The sequence below is a fragment of the Trichosurus vulpecula genome, chromosome 6 (assembly GCF_011100635.1).
Source record: "Trichosurus vulpecula isolate mTriVul1 chromosome 6, mTriVul1.pri, whole genome shotgun sequence".
Taxonomy (NCBI): Eukaryota; Metazoa; Chordata; class Mammalia; order Diprotodontia; family Phalangeridae; genus Trichosurus; species Trichosurus vulpecula.
Window position 1 is genome coordinate 221,052,637 of NC_050578.1, and position 17,073 is coordinate 221,069,709.

A 17,073-nucleotide genomic window follows, 5' to 3' on the forward strand; every position below is an offset into this window, starting at 1 on the left:
CACTCCTAGTATGCTTTGAGCATTTAACTTTGAGTCAAGAAGACTTGAGTTTAAATTTTGTTTCTTAATAAGAGAGAGAGACAGAAACAGAGACATAGAGAGACAGAGACAGACACAGAGACAGAGAGACAGAGACAGAGAAATGCACACAGAGATGTTTAAAACAGAAGAGAGTAATATAAGTTCCCACTAACAAATATCTATAATATAAAATAATAAGCTCTCACGCTTGTTATACTCTCTGAGCCTCAGTTTCCTCATTTGTAAAATGGAGGTAATATTTGTATTACTTACCTAGCTTAGTCATAATGAAGAAAGAACTTTGTAAACTTTAAAGCACAAATATGTGTTATTCTTTAAGGTCCATTTTAAATGGTATTAGCTTTTGAGAAGTTAACTATTTTATTAGGGAGACAACAATCACATGTGTGAAAACTTAGGCCCAATACATTAGACTATATAATTAAGTGTTCAGATGTGTTACATGAAATCCAGTATAGCAAGTGGATAGTATAATATAGTAATAATAATAATATAATGTAAGTGGATAGAGAGCTGGCTTTGGAGTCCCAAAGATTTATGTTTGAGGTTACCTCTGCTATGCATGCTGCCAACGTGACTTTGGGAAAATCACTCAATCTTTTAGTGCCTCAGGAAACTCTCTAAGGTTTTAACAGTTTTAACGGTTGAACGGTTTTTAAGTACTTTCTAGAAAGGTGCTAGACACTATGATAAGCACTGAGGACCCAAAGAAACAGTGACAACAGTCCATGCCCTCAGAAAGCTTACATTCTAATATGGAAGCCAACGTGTATTACAAATAGGTGTGTGTAAGATACATACAAAGTATAGGAAGGCAGCCTTAGCAAGGAAGGCATTAGCAGCTGTGGGGCCAGGAAAAGCCTCCTGCAGAAGATGGCATTTTATTTGAGACCTAAAGGAAGCCAGAGAATCTAAGTCACAGAGAAGGTGCTGTTCTGCACTGGTAAGTACAGTTCCTTCCCTGGAGTTTCTTACACTGATGAAGCCTCAGATCCTGAAAAAAAAGGTAGGTGCCATGTAGGACATCAGAGAAAGGAGAGATCAGCTTGGGTTCATGGGAAGAGTAGGAATTGGCATTAGCCTTGAAGTATTTGAATAACCAGAGATAAAGGGGAGAAGTGTGTTCAAAGCAGAGATACAGCATAAGTAAAGGCTAAAGAGGAAAAGAACGTATCATATGGTCAAGGTCAACGTATTGGCCTGACTAGAACAGAATGGTTTCATGGTCATAGAGTAGTGGGAGATAAGTTTAGATAAGCAAGGTAAATCTGAATGACATGTGAATTTCAATTATCCATGTTAGTGGCTTATCCTCTTACTGGGCAGCAGCACATAATCTTATTATAAAGCTCAGCCTAAGAACCTGAGAACTTTCTTGATCTTCTCCCACCCTTCCCTACCCCTGCCCTGCCCTCTGTTGGAGCTTCTCTCAATGAATTTATTTTGTATATACTTCTACGTATGTATGTTGTCTTCTCCAATAGAACGCAGGTTCCTTGAGAGCAGAGATTATTCCATTTTTGTATTTATATCTTAATAAATGCTGATTGATTGGTTAACTAAAAGTTGTATATCCATTGGCACCTGGCATGGTGCTTGGCACACAATAAAGTTTTAATAAATGTTGTGTTGCTGTGTTATTAGGTAGACGAGTTTGGATTTGAGAGAATAGTCAGGAAATCATGGTAGAGTCATGAGCATGGGGATAAGATGATGAAATGATGCTGGTTAGGATGGAGGATGTTTGCAGTGGCTGCAAGAATGCTGACCCAGCATTCAATCTGGGTGACAAAGAACTCCATTTGGTCTTAGGAAGAAGGGAAATAATATTAGCATGGGAGAAGCAGAAATCCCTCCAAGCAGCCTGTGGATAGATTTTAAGGAGTCCGTGAAATTAGGGGAAAATGACATTATTATTTTCACCAATCTTTAACTGAAATTTAGTATTTCCTCTTGTTTAAAAACATGATTCCAAGAAGGGGTCTATAGCTTTTACCATAGTACTTAAGGAGTCCATGACACAAAAAGGCTAAGAACTCCTGGTCTAGTCGATCCTCTTTAAATAGTCCTAATTTACTTTTCTATGTGGTGCTTACCATCCTCTTCCCTATTTCCCATTACCATCACTGCAGGAAGGAAAGGGAACTGCATTGGAATTAGAACCACTTTTTATTTGTCTTTTTTTTTTCATGGGTTTCTATGACCAAAAATATTTTCATCACCAGGCAACCAGCCTCCTGGTATTGGGCTTCCACATGCTTAGCTAGGCTGGTCTTCAGAAAACAGACTTTGTTACTGGGGCCTTATTTGAAGCCCTTCCAGTGTGGTAGACCTTGCCAGAGCTTACTCTCTGCCACCATTGCCTTCAAGAACCCAGGGTCATCACCATGCCATGATGAGATATTGAGCAGGATTGGCACTTTATGCCTTAGTAAGCATTTTACACCTGTGGTATCATTTGATCCTCCCCATAATCCTGTCAGATGGAGGAAGTATTACTATTGGTGTTTTTTTAAAGATAAAGAGAGATCCTCAAAAAAAGGAAGTTCCCCATTGTCAGTTAGGTTAGGTGACAGAACCCGGAGAAAACCACACAATTCAACGTTTGGTTATATACTGTTGTGTAGTGCTCTCAAGCTTTCATGGAATTAATTTGCATGCACTGAGTAAAATGGTAAGCTCCCCAAAAGCAGGGGCCATAGCTTTAGTATCCCAACAGAATTTAGGGGGAAAAGGAGGAAAATAAGCTTCATGAAGAGTATTGGTCACAGGTGTCAGGAAACCTGGAGACTTTGACATTGGCTTGCTTAATGACTTGGAGAAAATCACTCAGCCTAATCTCAAGCTTCTTCATCTGTAAAATGAGGATGATAATATCTATCCTGGAATGTAGAGAGGCAGCCAGTTATAATAGACAGTGCTGGCCTTGGAGTCAGTAAAAGCTCATTTCAAATACCAACTGAGGCCATTACTAGTGCCATGATCCTGGGCAAATAACTTCTCTTGTCCTCAGTTTCCTCATCTGTAACATGCATATAATAATGGTATCTACCGTACGTGGTTAAATAATGGAACAAACATGCTTTGAAAAGCTTAACGTGCTATATAACATCAGATAGAAAACGTTATTGTCTAACCGAGGATCTCTAAGCTAATATGTAAAGTGTCTGAAAAATGTCAAGTTTTTTTTTATCAAGTTTGATGTTTCCCCCTGCTACCCAGTTATTTTTCAATCATCATTAATCATTAACATGATTCTTTCTTTATTTTTTCCTTCTTTCTTTCCTTCCTTCCTTTCTCTCTCTCTCTCTTTCTTTCTTTCCTTCCTTCTTTCTTCCTTCCTTCCTTTTTTCTTCCTTCCTTCCTTTTTTCCTTCCTTCTTTCTTTCTTTTCTTCCTTCCTTCCTCTCTCTCTTTCTTTCTTTCTTTCCTTATTTCTTCCTTCCTTTTTTCCTTTCTTCCTTTCTTCCTTCTTTCTTTCTTTTTTTCTTTCTTTCTTCCTTCCTCCTTCCCTTCCTTCTTTCCTTCCTTCCTTCCTTCCTTCCTTCCTTCTTTCTTTCTTTCTCTCTTTCTTTCTTTCTTTCTTTCCTTCCTTCCTTCCTTCCTTCCTTCCTTCCTTCCTTTCCTTCCTTCCTTCCTTCCTTCCTTCCTTCTTTCTTTCTTTCTTTCTTTCTTTCTCTCTTTCTTTCTTTCTTCTTTTCTTTCTTCCTTTCTTTCTCAAAACCTTAAACCTAATTCACTCTGAAGCTCATAGATTGGACCACAATAGGTCCCTGCGCAAGGTCCACTTAATGGCTGTATTTTGGGCTCTCCTGGCTTAGAGTGAATGTCAATGGTAACTGTTTCTCTCTGGAACTGCAACCCTGAGGGTCTTCCCCTCCCAGCTTGATGTTTTTCTTTTTTTCTTAATTAAAGGGGCCATCCCTTGACTCACTTCTTAAAGAGGCCTATTTCAGTGAATGGGCATTTTACTTCACTCTAAGTGAGTACATGAAAAGGCCTGAGCCTAAAAGGGCAGTGTCTCCCACCGCATCCTTGGTCATCTCCAGTCATCCTGATGATTATCAGGTCACTGGATCCAGATGGCTCTGGAGGAGAAAGTGAGGCTGGTGACCTTGCACAGACCTCCCTCACTCAAATCAAAGTCAACTACAAGTCATGCCATCATTTTCCTGATGTCATGGTCCTCTTCGAAAACGAAGGACAGACACAACAACTTGTGAGTTATTTTTTAATCATCATTCATCATTTACATAATGACTTTGTACTTTTTTTCTTAAATAACTTAGAAATGCCATTTCAAAGAATGTATACATGCCCGTTTCTTCTCCCAAGAGATCCCCCTCCTGATATGTGATGACAAGAGCACGTGTTATACAGTAAGCTTGACTCCATGGCCAGGTTTGTATGCCTGTCTACAAAGGAAGCTGGTCACAAACCCAGGGGGCTAGCTGACTGAGAAGAGTTTCCAGCAGCTGTGGCCTAAAGTAGAAAATGTAAAGACTGTCACCACTCCCTACTTCTCTGTCAGTACTACAAATCAAATGATCCATTTCCTTATGGTAGGGGTTGGTTCTATCCATGGATGTTTGCCTCTTACTGGTCATGTGACTGTGGGCAAGTCATGTATATTTCTTTGAGCCTCAGATTCTTAACCTTCAAAACGGAGATAGCTCTGAGGATGGATTTGAGGAAAGTGTTATGTAAATTGTAATGTGCTACATGTATCGGTCATCATCAGTGTAATTATTAAATTATACAAATCATGAGTAAAAGGAAGTCATGCTGTTGGCCACAGTCATTTAAGTAAGAGCACAACTCTTGGGAGCATCCAGGAGAACAAATTTTACCTAAGAGAAAAGTTAGAGGGAGGTGTGATTGAAGGACTAGGGATATATGCTAAACAATATATACCCTGTACGGTTTTCATAAGTTTAAATTTGAAAGGGATCTTGGAGGTCACCTAGTCTAATTACCTCAACTTACAGGTGAGGAATACAAGGCTGAGAATGTGACTTGTCCAAAGTCACACAGTTAGTCAGTGGCAGAGCTGAGATTTGAACCCAGATTTTCTGACTCCAAATTCAGTGCTTCTTCCACCATCCATGCTATCTTCTTCAAACAATGTTAGCCAGTTGGCAAGAGCAGTAACAGGCAAGAGGGAAAGGAAGGGAACATAGGAAAAAGCCTTAGATGGTGGGTGCAATGTTCTTGATGTTCTGAGAATAGAGACTGTGTACTAGTGGATGCTCTGTTACAACCAACTTTTGTTCACACTCTTTCACTGCATTTGGGCCACCAAGCATCTGGTGGCAGGTTAACAATCATAAAAAAGAAGCCATTCAGCAAGTGTCAACTTGTAGGAAAAGAATCATGTTGGGTGAATGTAATATCTCTGTCAAGGAATGAACACCCCAAGTTAATGCTTCTTAGATGAATATGCTGAGCTCCTGCAAGTGCCTTCTTAGCAATTTATTGATATTCTTGCATTTGTTTTTTAGATAAATAAGATAAGTGGTAACATGATTGAAGACAATAAAGAGAACAAAGACCATTCTTCAGAAAGAGATAGAGCTGCCATCATTTTTTCCTTGAAGAATGAGGTGGGAGGACTTGTAAAAGCTCTGAAGCTCTTCCAGGTCAGTGCTATTCCTGTCTTTGTGAAGTGGAAATCTTTAAAATTATGCTTGAAATGTGCTGTTGGGTTTAATGCATCTTCTCCTGATGTGGGATACAGAGAACTCTTAGAAGAGCCCTAGAAATTATTTCTTTCTCCTCATCCCCAATCCAACAAAACCAAATCTTCTTTCCCATTCATGAGCCTTCTATTCTTTATTCCAAGATGGACCTTACCTAACTAAACTAATTTATTATTAATCTTCAATACATACTCTTTGCTCCCTCCATTCCTGTCCCCTCACCATTACCTGCATGTGCCAGTCTCATTTCTCTCCTCTATCCCTTTGTCATGTCATTCCTCCTGTCTTGAATGTCCTTCCTTCATCCAAACCCTATCCATCTTTCAAAGCCTATTTTAATTCCCAAGTGTTCCATGAAAGCTTTCCCTGAAGACCACAGCCCTTAGGGAACTGTCTTCTAAATTCTTATTATATTTAGTCTTTATCTCACAGTTTAGTACCCTGAGTCTCTCTCCCTCCCTCCCTCCCTCTCTCTCTCTCTCTCTCTCTCTCTCTCTCTCTCTCTTTGTCTCTGTATCTGTCTGTCTCTCTCTCTCTGTCTATCTCTCTGTCTCTCCTCCAATAGCAGAGATAAATACATAAATTGATGGCCTGATTATATCAAACTTGATTTGACCCCAAATTAGAAGGGGCAGAAATACATTATATTATAGAGTCAAGATCCAAAAAGATCTAGTCAGACTAGAACATTGGACCAAATTTAAGATGATGAAATTGAGTGGGTATAAGTGTAAAGTCCTATACTCAGGTTAAAAAATTCAGTTTTAGTAGTATAAGATGAGGGAGGCACTGGCATATAGGAGTTTGTTTGAAAAAAGATTTAGGAGTTTTAGTGGGATGCAAGCTCAGTATGAATCTATAGTGTTACATGGCAACCAATATAGCTTGACTTAGCTTAGAATTAGCCTGAATTAGTCTTAGGTTAGATAAAGAAAAACATAGAATCCAGGATTAGGGAAGTGATATCCCCACCGTACTAAACATACCACAACTGAAGTATTAAGTTCATTTCTACATGCTGCTCTGAGCATGATAGACAGATAAATTGATTGATAAAGTAGATGGATTGATCTATCGGTTGATTGATAGATAAAGCACTTTTGTAAAGAACTGGGATACAAATAAATCTTTTTAAGATTTAGGGGAAGAAAACAAGCAACTCTGTCATTAAGGATGATACTGGAAACAACTTTGTTGCCCTTTCATTTGCCATTTTGTAAATCAAATGAATTTTTAAATGATTATAAAATTGACTACTGTAAATTTAGTCAGAAGATTGTTCATTACAGAGAGAATTTCAAATGATCTTCACTTACTGATTTAAAACAGGAGAAGCATGTGAATTTGGTGCACATTGAGTCCAGAAAGTCAAAGAGAAGAAACTCAGAATTTGAAATTTTTGTTGATTGTGATACCAACAGAGAACAACTGAGTGACTTTTTTGACCTATTGAAGTCCCATGTAAATGTACTGTCTGTGGATTCAGCCGATACTTTTTCTATGCAGGAAGATGGTAAGTCTGAAAGAGAAAATACTCCCTAAAAAACCAAATGAGCTGCATCTTCAGTCATTCATCCAGCATTTGTTGCTTGTGAGCACCTTCTGTAGAGACATACCTCACATTTAACGCTGTAGGATGGTGTTAAGGACAACAACAAAAAGTTGAAACTTAATGGGTCTTTGATCTTCGGGAGCTCACAGGCTAATTGAAGGATACAACACGAACACATCCAAATAGAGAACAGTTTCAAGGCATTGTCTGACTAAATGGCAGCAAACACAACACGGCACAATTTAAACTGTTGGCATATGTGATGAGAGGGCATGCAATTTCATAATGGGAATGAATCAGGGAAGACTTTCTGGAGGAAATGCATTTTGAGTTATTTTGAAGGGATTAGGGTTGGGGCTGCGGTATAGTTTGGGGGAGAGGAATGATTACCATATTGCTTCTTGACTTTAGGTTGTTCTTTTACTTCATTTCTATGAAAGTGAAAAAGAAATGGCTCTTGTAGAGGAAGTCTTCAGTAGAAGAAAACTAATTTCTAATTGTCCATGTCCAAATCATCATGGGTTTTCATATTTCTTAAGTCTCTACTGTCATAATTCTGAAACATTAAAAAATACACGAGTAACTTGACTATACAGAGAAGAAATGCTTCCCCATCCCATTGTATGCCTGGAGAGATTGTCAAATGCAGGCTTTTGTTTTGTTTCTAGAACACAGAACCTACTATATACTTTTGAAATAAGGTGAAAGAGACATATATTTTATTGTTATTAATCTAATAAGAGTTATTTTTTTGTTAAATAAGAACTTGCCAAATGATTTGAATGATAAATACATTGCCTTGGCCTAAACTATCCAGCAATAATTTCTCTTTTGTTTTTTGGTAATGTTTGCCACTGTGGATTCAAATTTTTCTATTCTGCCAATTGTTTTTGCTGTGTAGGCCATTGATTCTATTTTCACAGTTTTTTTCTCTCTTAAGCCATTCATGTATATCTTGCTGTGGTTCCATGCTTTCTTGGGAAGCATAGGATCCTCTTTCTTACCAGGTGTTGATTCATTTTCCTTTGTCGTGAAATATGCATTCATAGACCTCTGGATTCATTTAGATGATTTGGCGGTCATATTCCCTTCTGTTATTAATGTCTTCACTGTTGGTTTATCTGCTTATACTCAAAGTCTTAAATTGAGTTTCTTCTTCCTGAGATCTTGGGTAGCTTCAGTCTTTTTTCTTAATCTTCCTCTATTCTTCACTTTCTGGTTCCTTCTCTGAAGGCAGTTTTCCTAGGAGCTGAACCTCAAAGTTGTCTCTGTCTCCTCCTATGTTTCACTGGCCTTGGTCTTTGCCTCCAATGGCTTCTGGGGTAACTGCATTGGCCATTAGCTGGATGCTAGGCCTGGTAGACATATACACAGGTATATACTCTCACACATACATACTGGCATCCTAGCCCAGTTCTCTTTGTTCCTCCATTCTCTGACTTGACCTGTTGCAGCACAGAGGGCTGCCATGCAGCAACAATTTCTCAACTTTGCATGGCATATAGGATCATAGACTTTGAAGGGATTTCAAAGGACATCTAACCTGACCACCTCATTTTATAGCTAAGGAAACTGAGGATCAGGGAGGCTAAGCAACTTGGCCAAGGTCATCCAGGTAGGAAGTACCATAGATAGGATCTGAACCCAGTTCTCTCTCTCCAGAGCCAGTGCCTTTTCCACTGTATCATCCTGCTTCTTAAATACTTCCCTCACAACAACTCTGTGGAAGAGGCATTGCAAGCATTATAATCTCCATTTTATGGATGAGAAAATTGAGACTTAGAGAGATACTTGCTCAAGGTGATATAACTAAGTAGCACCAGAGCCAGAATTCAAATCCAGGACCCACCTGACTTCAGTTTTAGCCCTCATTCTACCATACTGCACAGCCTCTCACTATGGAACACTGCCTCTTATATAATTGAACACTCTATCTAAAAATAGAAATGTCTTTTTCTTGCTTCAGTACCCCATTGAAGACTATTGCTTATTGGGTTTTTCTACTTGCAGATATGGAGACTGTTCCCTGGTTTCCAAAGAAGATTTCTGACTTGGACAAATGTGCCAACAGAGTCCTGATGTATGGGTCTGAGTTAGATGCTGACCATCCTGTAAGTAATTAAGGGGGAAGCTTCCTGCAAAAAAAAGAAAAACTTTTAAAATTCCCGGCTGTTTTGATGAGAAAGCAACAGGCTATTTCTAATACCCTGGATGTTTGTTTCAATGCTGGTTTGGGAGGAAAGGGTTGGTTTTTCATATTGGTAAGATAGGTAGTTATCCATATGGTGAGATGTAGGGATATTACATGGCCTTGCCTACCCCTAGATATCCTTCCACCACTGGGCCTGAAATACTTTCTTTGGGGTTGGATTATGAAGGTGAAGGCATAGGCAAAGTATTCAGAAGATTTTGACCCCAAATTCCTACGATTATATTTTGAGGTCTGGAAATGGATCTCAGATGCCATTTGGTCCAATTCCTTCAAAAGTTGGCTTGCCCAACATCATATACTAGTGGGCAGCTAGGAGGCACAGTGAATAGCATACTGGGCCTGGAGTCGGGAAGACTCATTTTCCTGAGTTCAAATGCAGCTTCAGATACCTGTTTGGCTCAGTTTCTTCGTCTGTAAAATGAGCTAGAGAAGGAAATGGCAAAGTGCTCCAGTATCTTTACCAAGAAAACTCCCAAAAGGGTCACAAAGAGTTAGACACAACTGAAAAATGACAGAAGAGTGGCAACGAACAAACTTCAGAGGTGGGATATGAACTCAGAGTGACTGACTCCTGAACAGGGCTCTTTCAATTGTACCATGCTGGCCATCTAGTTCATTTTCCTCATGCCCATTTTGTAGATGAGGAAGGGAAGGCCCAGAGAGGTTGTGACTTAAACAAGGTCAAACAGGTATTAAATAGCAGAGGTAGGATTAAGTCCCATGAATCCAAATGCAAACCCTTTTCCACTGTACTTCATGGCTCTTCAGGAAAAAATAATACCCGTGTAGGGTCTTACTTGATTATTTGTTCCCTCTGAACTTGACAAAAGTTTTTAGCTAAGTAGTACAATAGAAAGTGTGCTAGGCTTAGAGTCAAGAAGCCCTGAATTCAAATTCAGCTTCTGACTCTTACTAGCTGTGCGACCCTAGGCAGCTCATTTAACCTCTGTCTACCTCAGTTTCCTCTTCTATAAGGTGATGATTATAATAGCATCTGCCTCCCAAGGTTGCGAAAATTAAAATAAGTTTATATTTGTGAAGTTTCTTACAAACCTTAAAGCATTATATAAATGCTAGTTATTTTAATTTTAATATTTGTTAACTGATATGGTAGTTAAAATTAAAACATTTAAAAATGTGATTTTTAAAAGCTTATTACTAACATACAGAGGAGATTGTATAGTTTTTCATCTAATATTGACATGAAACAAAAAAGCATTTTAAAATATTGAAATATATTTTCTCTCTCCAAATCTCAGGGTTTCAAAGACAACATGTACCGTAAAAGACGCAAATATTTTGCAGACTTGGCTATGAATTATAAGCAGTAAGTCTATGATTTTAAAAAAATCTTATCTAAATTTGAGACATAGTCAAGTAACACATGGAGAACAAATGGTCTTTGTTTACTAATTAATCAAATTGAAGCAAGTAAAATTAATTATACCTTGATTTTCAATTCAAAATAACACCTGTGTTTTATCTCATTTAGCGGCAACCCCATTCCTAAGGTTGAGTTCACCGAAGAAGAGATAAAGACTTGGGGGACTGTGTTCCGAGAGCTCAATAAACTCTACCCAACACATGCTTGCAGAGAATATCTCAAAAACTTACCTTTGCTGTCTAAACACTGTGGGTATCAGGAAGACAACATCCCTCAATTGGAAGATGTCTCACGCTTCTTAAAAGGTGACATTTTATGCAGAGTTTAAAGAAATGCCATACTGCATATTAACTATGGTATTTTCTTAACGTTTGAAGTATAAAATTTCCCAAAGAAGAGTGAAGAGAATACAAACTGCTATGTATCTTTGCAAAAGAAGTACATGGTGGGAAGTAAAATTATGTGACCCTAAGGGGAGGTACTTCTGGAGGAGTGGTGTTCAGTATTATTGTTATCCTGTTTGTTTATTTTCTTTTTCTTTTTTATATTTTGGATGTATTATATTTTATGGTAGCAATCATAATTTGTTTATGTTTGTCCATTTCCATTAACATATAACTCTTTCTATTCTTTCAAAAATTATTTTTATTATTTTTATTTTTAGTTTACAACATTCAGTTCCACAGGTTTTTGGTTCCAAAATTTCTCTCCCTCCCTCTCTTCCCCCTCCCCCCCAAGATAGCATGTAATCCAATGTAGGTTCTATATTTACCTTCACATTGAAGTTACTTATTTTCAATGGAATTTAGATAGCAATAATTCTGAGACCCAGTTGCTATCCTGCTATTTAAATATCTATCTATCTATCTATCTATCTATCTATCTATCTATCTATCTCTGTGTGTGTGTGTGTGTGTGTGTGTGTGTGTAGGTGAATTAGGTGTCCAGGGGACTCATCGAGAAGAATGATGAATTTGGAGTCAGGAAGAACTGAGTTAAAACCAGCCTCAGACACTGCCTAGATAATCTCTTTCAGCCTCAGTTTCCTCATCTGTAATATGGAGATAATAATAGCACCTACTTTGTAGAGTTGACATGAGGATCAAATGAAATGACACATGTAAAGTGCTTTGCAAATCTTCCAGCACTATATAAATGCTAACTACAATAATACATTATAATAATGAGCCATAATATAGTATATAATAAGAATATAATTTAGTGCTATCATTTATGTGGGTATGCTCTCCACCAGCTGAAAACCTACATCATTTCTGGAAGGATTCAGAACAAAATTTACACACGGATGATAGTATTGAGGGAGAGCAGGGAAGTTTAGAGATTGACTTTCTGAGGCTAAAGGCAAGGAGGAACGCCATGGTCTCTCACCAAATGTCCCTTGGTGTCCTTGTCAGAGATGGAATATTCAAATCAATAGGACCTTTCATCTGGGCAGCTAGATAGTGCAGTGGGATAGAGCAATGGGCTTGGAAACAGGAAGACCTGAGTTCAAATCCAACCTTAGACACTTACTAGCTGTATGACCCTCAGTTAGTCACTTAACCTCTATTTTCCTCATCTGTAAAATGGAGATAATAATAGCACGTATTTCCCAGGGTTGTTGTGAAGGTTAAATGAGATAGCTGCTAAACATTTAATACAGTGCCTATCACATAGTATGTTATAAATATGATTATTATTTATTATAATATAAATATTAATTATTATTATTATTATTATTAACTTAGAATGAAAATGCTGAGAGTTCGGGGACTCTTCTTGAGCATTTATTCATTATATTTCAGAGCGCACAGGTTTTTCCATCCGTCCAGTTGCTGGTTACTTGTCACCACGAGACTTCTTAGCAGGTTTAGCATTCCGTGTTTTTCACTGCACTCAGTATGTGAGACACAGTTCAGACCCTCTCTATACTCCAGAGCCGTAAGTATTGTTGCTTGACGATGACAAAATCTGCATTCTGTAGAATTCAGATATTCAACAAAAATCTTGCTGCCTAATGGATAGAATGCAAGGTGTGGAGTCACCAAGACCCAGGTTCAAATTCTGCATCCTAGACACTTGCTAGCTGTATGCCCAAGAGCAATCACTTAACCTCTTGCTGCTTCAGTTTGCTCATCTGTGGAATGAGAGGATTGGGCTCAGTGACCTCTAAGGTCCCTTTCAACTCTAAATTTATGATCCTACATTCCTCAAACAACTCCCTAGTAATCCTATGCTAAGTCAATGATGGGTTTTGATCTCTATTGGTGGAGGGAGTTGCCATACTGGGAGTTCTGTTCACTGAGTAAATCATAGCTCTTCACCTCAACAAATACAGCAATTGCACGTGCCTTTATGACCTTTGGGATCCAACGCCAGAGTTAATATCACATAAGCCATTAGAATTAAATCCATTGAAGCTGCCATCTGACTCCTAAGCTTCCCTTGTGGGGTGAAATTAAGATAATATTTAAAAATTGTTTTCTGCTGAATTAAAGTCAATAGTTACACACTTGTGTTTTGCTTTGTTAGCAAGTATCATGGTGTGCTATGCTTAATTCTATTTATTTTTCAGGGATACCTGTCATGAACTCTTGGGTCATGTCCCTCTTCTGGCTGAACCTAGCTTTGCTCAGTTCTCCCAGGAAATTGGCTTGGCATCCCTTGGAGCATCAGATGAAGCAGTGCAAAAGCTGGCTACGGTATAGATCTAAATACTTGTAGCTCTGTGGTCCTATTTTCTAGGATATTAGTAGTTGGCATGCATACAACTGCCCTATTTAAAGTGATTGGACTCTGTGCTTAAGAGCATGATGTAATGTTGTTTAAACAGAGTGATTTGGGGACCAATTTTACAAATATCTTTTCTGTGCTTTTTTTTTTAAAAGTGTTACTTTTTCACTGTGGAATTTGGCTTATGCAAACAAGGAGGACAACTGAGAGTTTATGGCGCTGGGCTACTCTCTTCCATCAGTGAACTCAAAGTAAGAGCCATAAAGATTTGCATTTTTTTTATTTCTTTTATAAACAGGGCTTGAAGTATTTGGGTGAATTAAATAGGTGCCCACTCTGGAAAGCACATGGAAGGACACTGAACATGTCCTTAGGACAGAAACTATACAAAGATCTTAGATAGACTGAGGTACTGTTTCTCCAGCAAAATTATCTCATAATTGGAATCCTAAGTTTCCATCTACATGTATCCAGGACAGAGGTTTTTTAACATTTTTAATGTAATTTTTAAAAAAAATGAACATTAAAAACAATACTGCTTCAAAAACATAATGTAAAATATGTAGAATTAGAAAGAAAGCCAATTATATTGAAATGTAGTCATCCAAATATTAAGAAAAAATCCCACCAAGTTCATGGGCCCAGATTAAGAACTATATCATCTAGAGGAATCTAATTGGAAGATGAGAGACAGAATTGTATGATGGAAGGAGCACTGGACTGGAATCAAGAGACCTTGGGTTCAGATCCTGCCTTAGAAACTTGCAAATTATAGGATTTTAGGCAAGCCATTTAACCTCTCTGTGCCTCAGTTTCCTGATTCATGAAATGGGAGAGAGGTTGGACTTAATGGCCACAAAATGTCTCCCAGATTTAAATCTTTGATACCATTTGCTGATCTTTGACCCTAAAAATGTTGACAGAAGTTCTCTCTCCTAAGCTATTGGGTGGATCCCTTTGAGGGTGAAATGTCAGTTTCTGAGAGAAATAATTTATATTAATCTGTCCACAATCAATGTAGAAAATAATCTATTTATATTATTATTAAAGCAAACAGAAAGAAGGTCTGTTTTAGAATTAGAAAGTCTGAGTTCAAGTTCTGATTATGACATGTGCTGACTGTAACTCTAGTCAAGTTTGTTAGCATTGCTTCCTTTCTGTTTTCTTAACCTATAAAAGGGGAATAATAATAAGTCAATAAACATTTATTAAGTGCCTACTATGTGCCAGACACTGTGCTATGCTCTGGGGATATAAAGAAAGGCAAAATATAGTCTCTGCTCTCAAGAATCTCAGTCTGTTGGAGGAGACAACATACAAACAACTATGTATAATGTGTGTGTATGTATACATACATGTGCATATCTATCTATCTATCTATCTATCTATCTATCTATCTATCTATCTATCTAATTCTCTCTCTCTCATCTATGTATATGATTAATTGGGTGTAGTTTCAGAGAAAAGATGCTAAGATTAAGGTGTCCTGGAGAAAGCTTCTTGTAGAAAGGCAGGAATTTAAGTGAGACTTGAAGGAAGTCAGGGAAGCCAGGAGGTGGCAATGAGGAAGTCAAGTCAGTTCACCTCTGGGCCTCAGTTCCCTTATCTGTAGAATGAGAGTGTTGGACTACATGATCTCCGAGGTCCCCTCCAGCTCTAGAGCTATGATCCTATGATTTATAACATGAAATCTTTTCATTCCTAGCATCTAGGGCAACTTAGTTAAGCAGGTACTTTTTGTAATATACGATTTTTTTAGAAATGCATTACAGGGTTGCATTCTTTGCTTTACTGATTCTGAGCTTGTCTCCTCCTAGCATGCCCTCTCTGGACAAGCCAAAGTGAAGCCCTTTGATCCTAAGATCACCTGCAAGCAGGAGTGCCTCATTACAACTTTCCAGGAAGTCTATTTTGTATCTGAAAGCTTTGAAGAGGCAAAGGAGAAAATGAGGTAGAGTTTGTCTATCTCCTTCCTGCATTCTCTTCTATAAAATGCAAGCCTGATGGTGACAATATTAGAATGATTAGGAGTAGCTATTGAATGATTGGGGACCTTGGGGACAATTCCTGTTCTGACTGTAACAGCATAGTGAATTTCACTCTCATGTGCATTCCCATGATCCTAGATGGACTCTTGTCCATTTATTCACAGGAAAGTGCTTGATAGCTTTTAGAATCCTTGGGGAGTCAACCATATGGAGAGAGTCCAGGGGTAAAGATACTGACCAGATCATTTTCTAGAAAGGCTGGGACAAGTGGGTGGCTTATTTGCTTTGGATTTTCCCACTTGTGCTTGTCATTCATTTATTCATTCATCTATCCATCCATCCATCCATCCACCCACTCCACCCACCCAATAAATATTTATTAAAGAACTACAAAATACCATGCACCAGGGTATACAAAGATGAAATAGTCCTTGCCTTTACAGATCTTGCATTCTGGCATGGAAAATAATATGTACATAGAAAATTAAATACAAAATATATACAAGTAGTTTTGGAAAGACAAGGATTGCCCTAGCTACTGGGAAGGTATCAGGATAGACTTAAAATAGAAACTATCACTTGATTTGGATTTTGAAGGAAGTTACAGATTCTGTGATGTGGAGGTGAGAAGGGCATATATTTTAGGCATAAGAATGGACCTATGTTTGGGCATAAGAATAGATTTAGATGCCTTTGTGTGCATGGTGAACAATGGTAAGCCAGAATGTGTGTACCGTTTTTGAGAAAAGAACCCAAACCAAATAGGACACTGCCAATTAATAGTGTTGAGAATGTTGATTACACATTTGTATTTTAGGTGGTTTTCAGCAACGTTCCTGGAAATTGATTTGTTCTCTTTGTTATCTCTTTAGAGAATTTGCAAAAACTATCAAGCGCCCTTTTGGTGTGAAGTACAACCCATACACACAAAGTATTCAGATTCTGAAGGACACCAAGAGCATCGCCAGTGTGGTCAATGAACTTCGACATGAACTGGACATTGTCAATGATGCCCTTAATAAAATGGGCAGACATTTGGGTGTCTAAAGCTAGGAGGATATTCCTTGCCCACTCAAGAGTGATTGGTTCTAGGTAGAATCAGACTACTGCAGAAGACATTGGATATTTCCATAGAGGTCCATGGGATAGCCCATGGTTTTTTTTTCAAGAGCTAAGTGATGGCTGAACTAGCTCACTATCCAATATAGTTCTTAACCTCAATGATGTCATAAGATGTTATTAATCAGTCCTTGGAAATTTTTGTGTAAAAGTTCTATCTGGCTAATCTGTGGGGATTTGTCTGGCTCCCTAGGTATAAGTAGTTGAATCCTAGTTCTAGGAATAGGAAAAAGGGTATTTTCTTCACAAAATATTTTTCCTCCTTTGAGCAAAGTAACTAGGCTGTCTATAGTACAGACTACTAAATGGGTATCTTCATTTGAGCTTGTGTAGAAACATATGATC

The 17,073-nt window shown here is 38.1% G+C and overlaps 1 protein-coding gene across 1 annotated transcript; it reads left to right on the forward strand.

Moving 5' to 3' along the window:
- The first annotated feature begins 5,548 nt into the window (after window positions 1-5,548).
- On the forward strand, window positions 5,549-16,656 carry TPH1 (tryptophan hydroxylase 1). Its single transcript, XM_036764538.1, has 10 exons — window positions 5,549-5,680; window positions 7,070-7,253; window positions 9,303-9,403; window positions 10,764-10,831; window positions 10,997-11,193; window positions 12,694-12,829; window positions 13,464-13,590; window positions 13,777-13,872; window positions 15,439-15,572; window positions 16,482-16,656. The coding sequence occupies exons 1-10, from the start codon at window positions 5,564-5,566 to the stop codon at window positions 16,654-16,656; spliced, it is 1,335 nt and encodes a 444-aa protein (XP_036620433.1). The 5' UTR covers window positions 5,549-5,563.
- The last annotated feature ends 417 nt before the right edge of the window (window positions 16,657-17,073 follow it).

Coding starts and splice junctions, on each gene's coding strand:
- TPH1 (XM_036764538.1), top strand. CDS start 5,564: ATGATTGAAGACAATAAAGAGAACAAAGACCATTCTTCAGAAAGAGAT. Junction 7,254..9,302: donor TTTTTCTATGCAGGAAGATG/GTAAGTCTGAAA, acceptor TTCTACTTGCAG/ATATGGAGACTGTTCCCTGG. Junction 11,194..12,693: donor TGTCTCACGCTTCTTAAAAG/GTGACATTTTAT, acceptor ATTATATTTCAG/AGCGCACAGGTTTTTCCATC.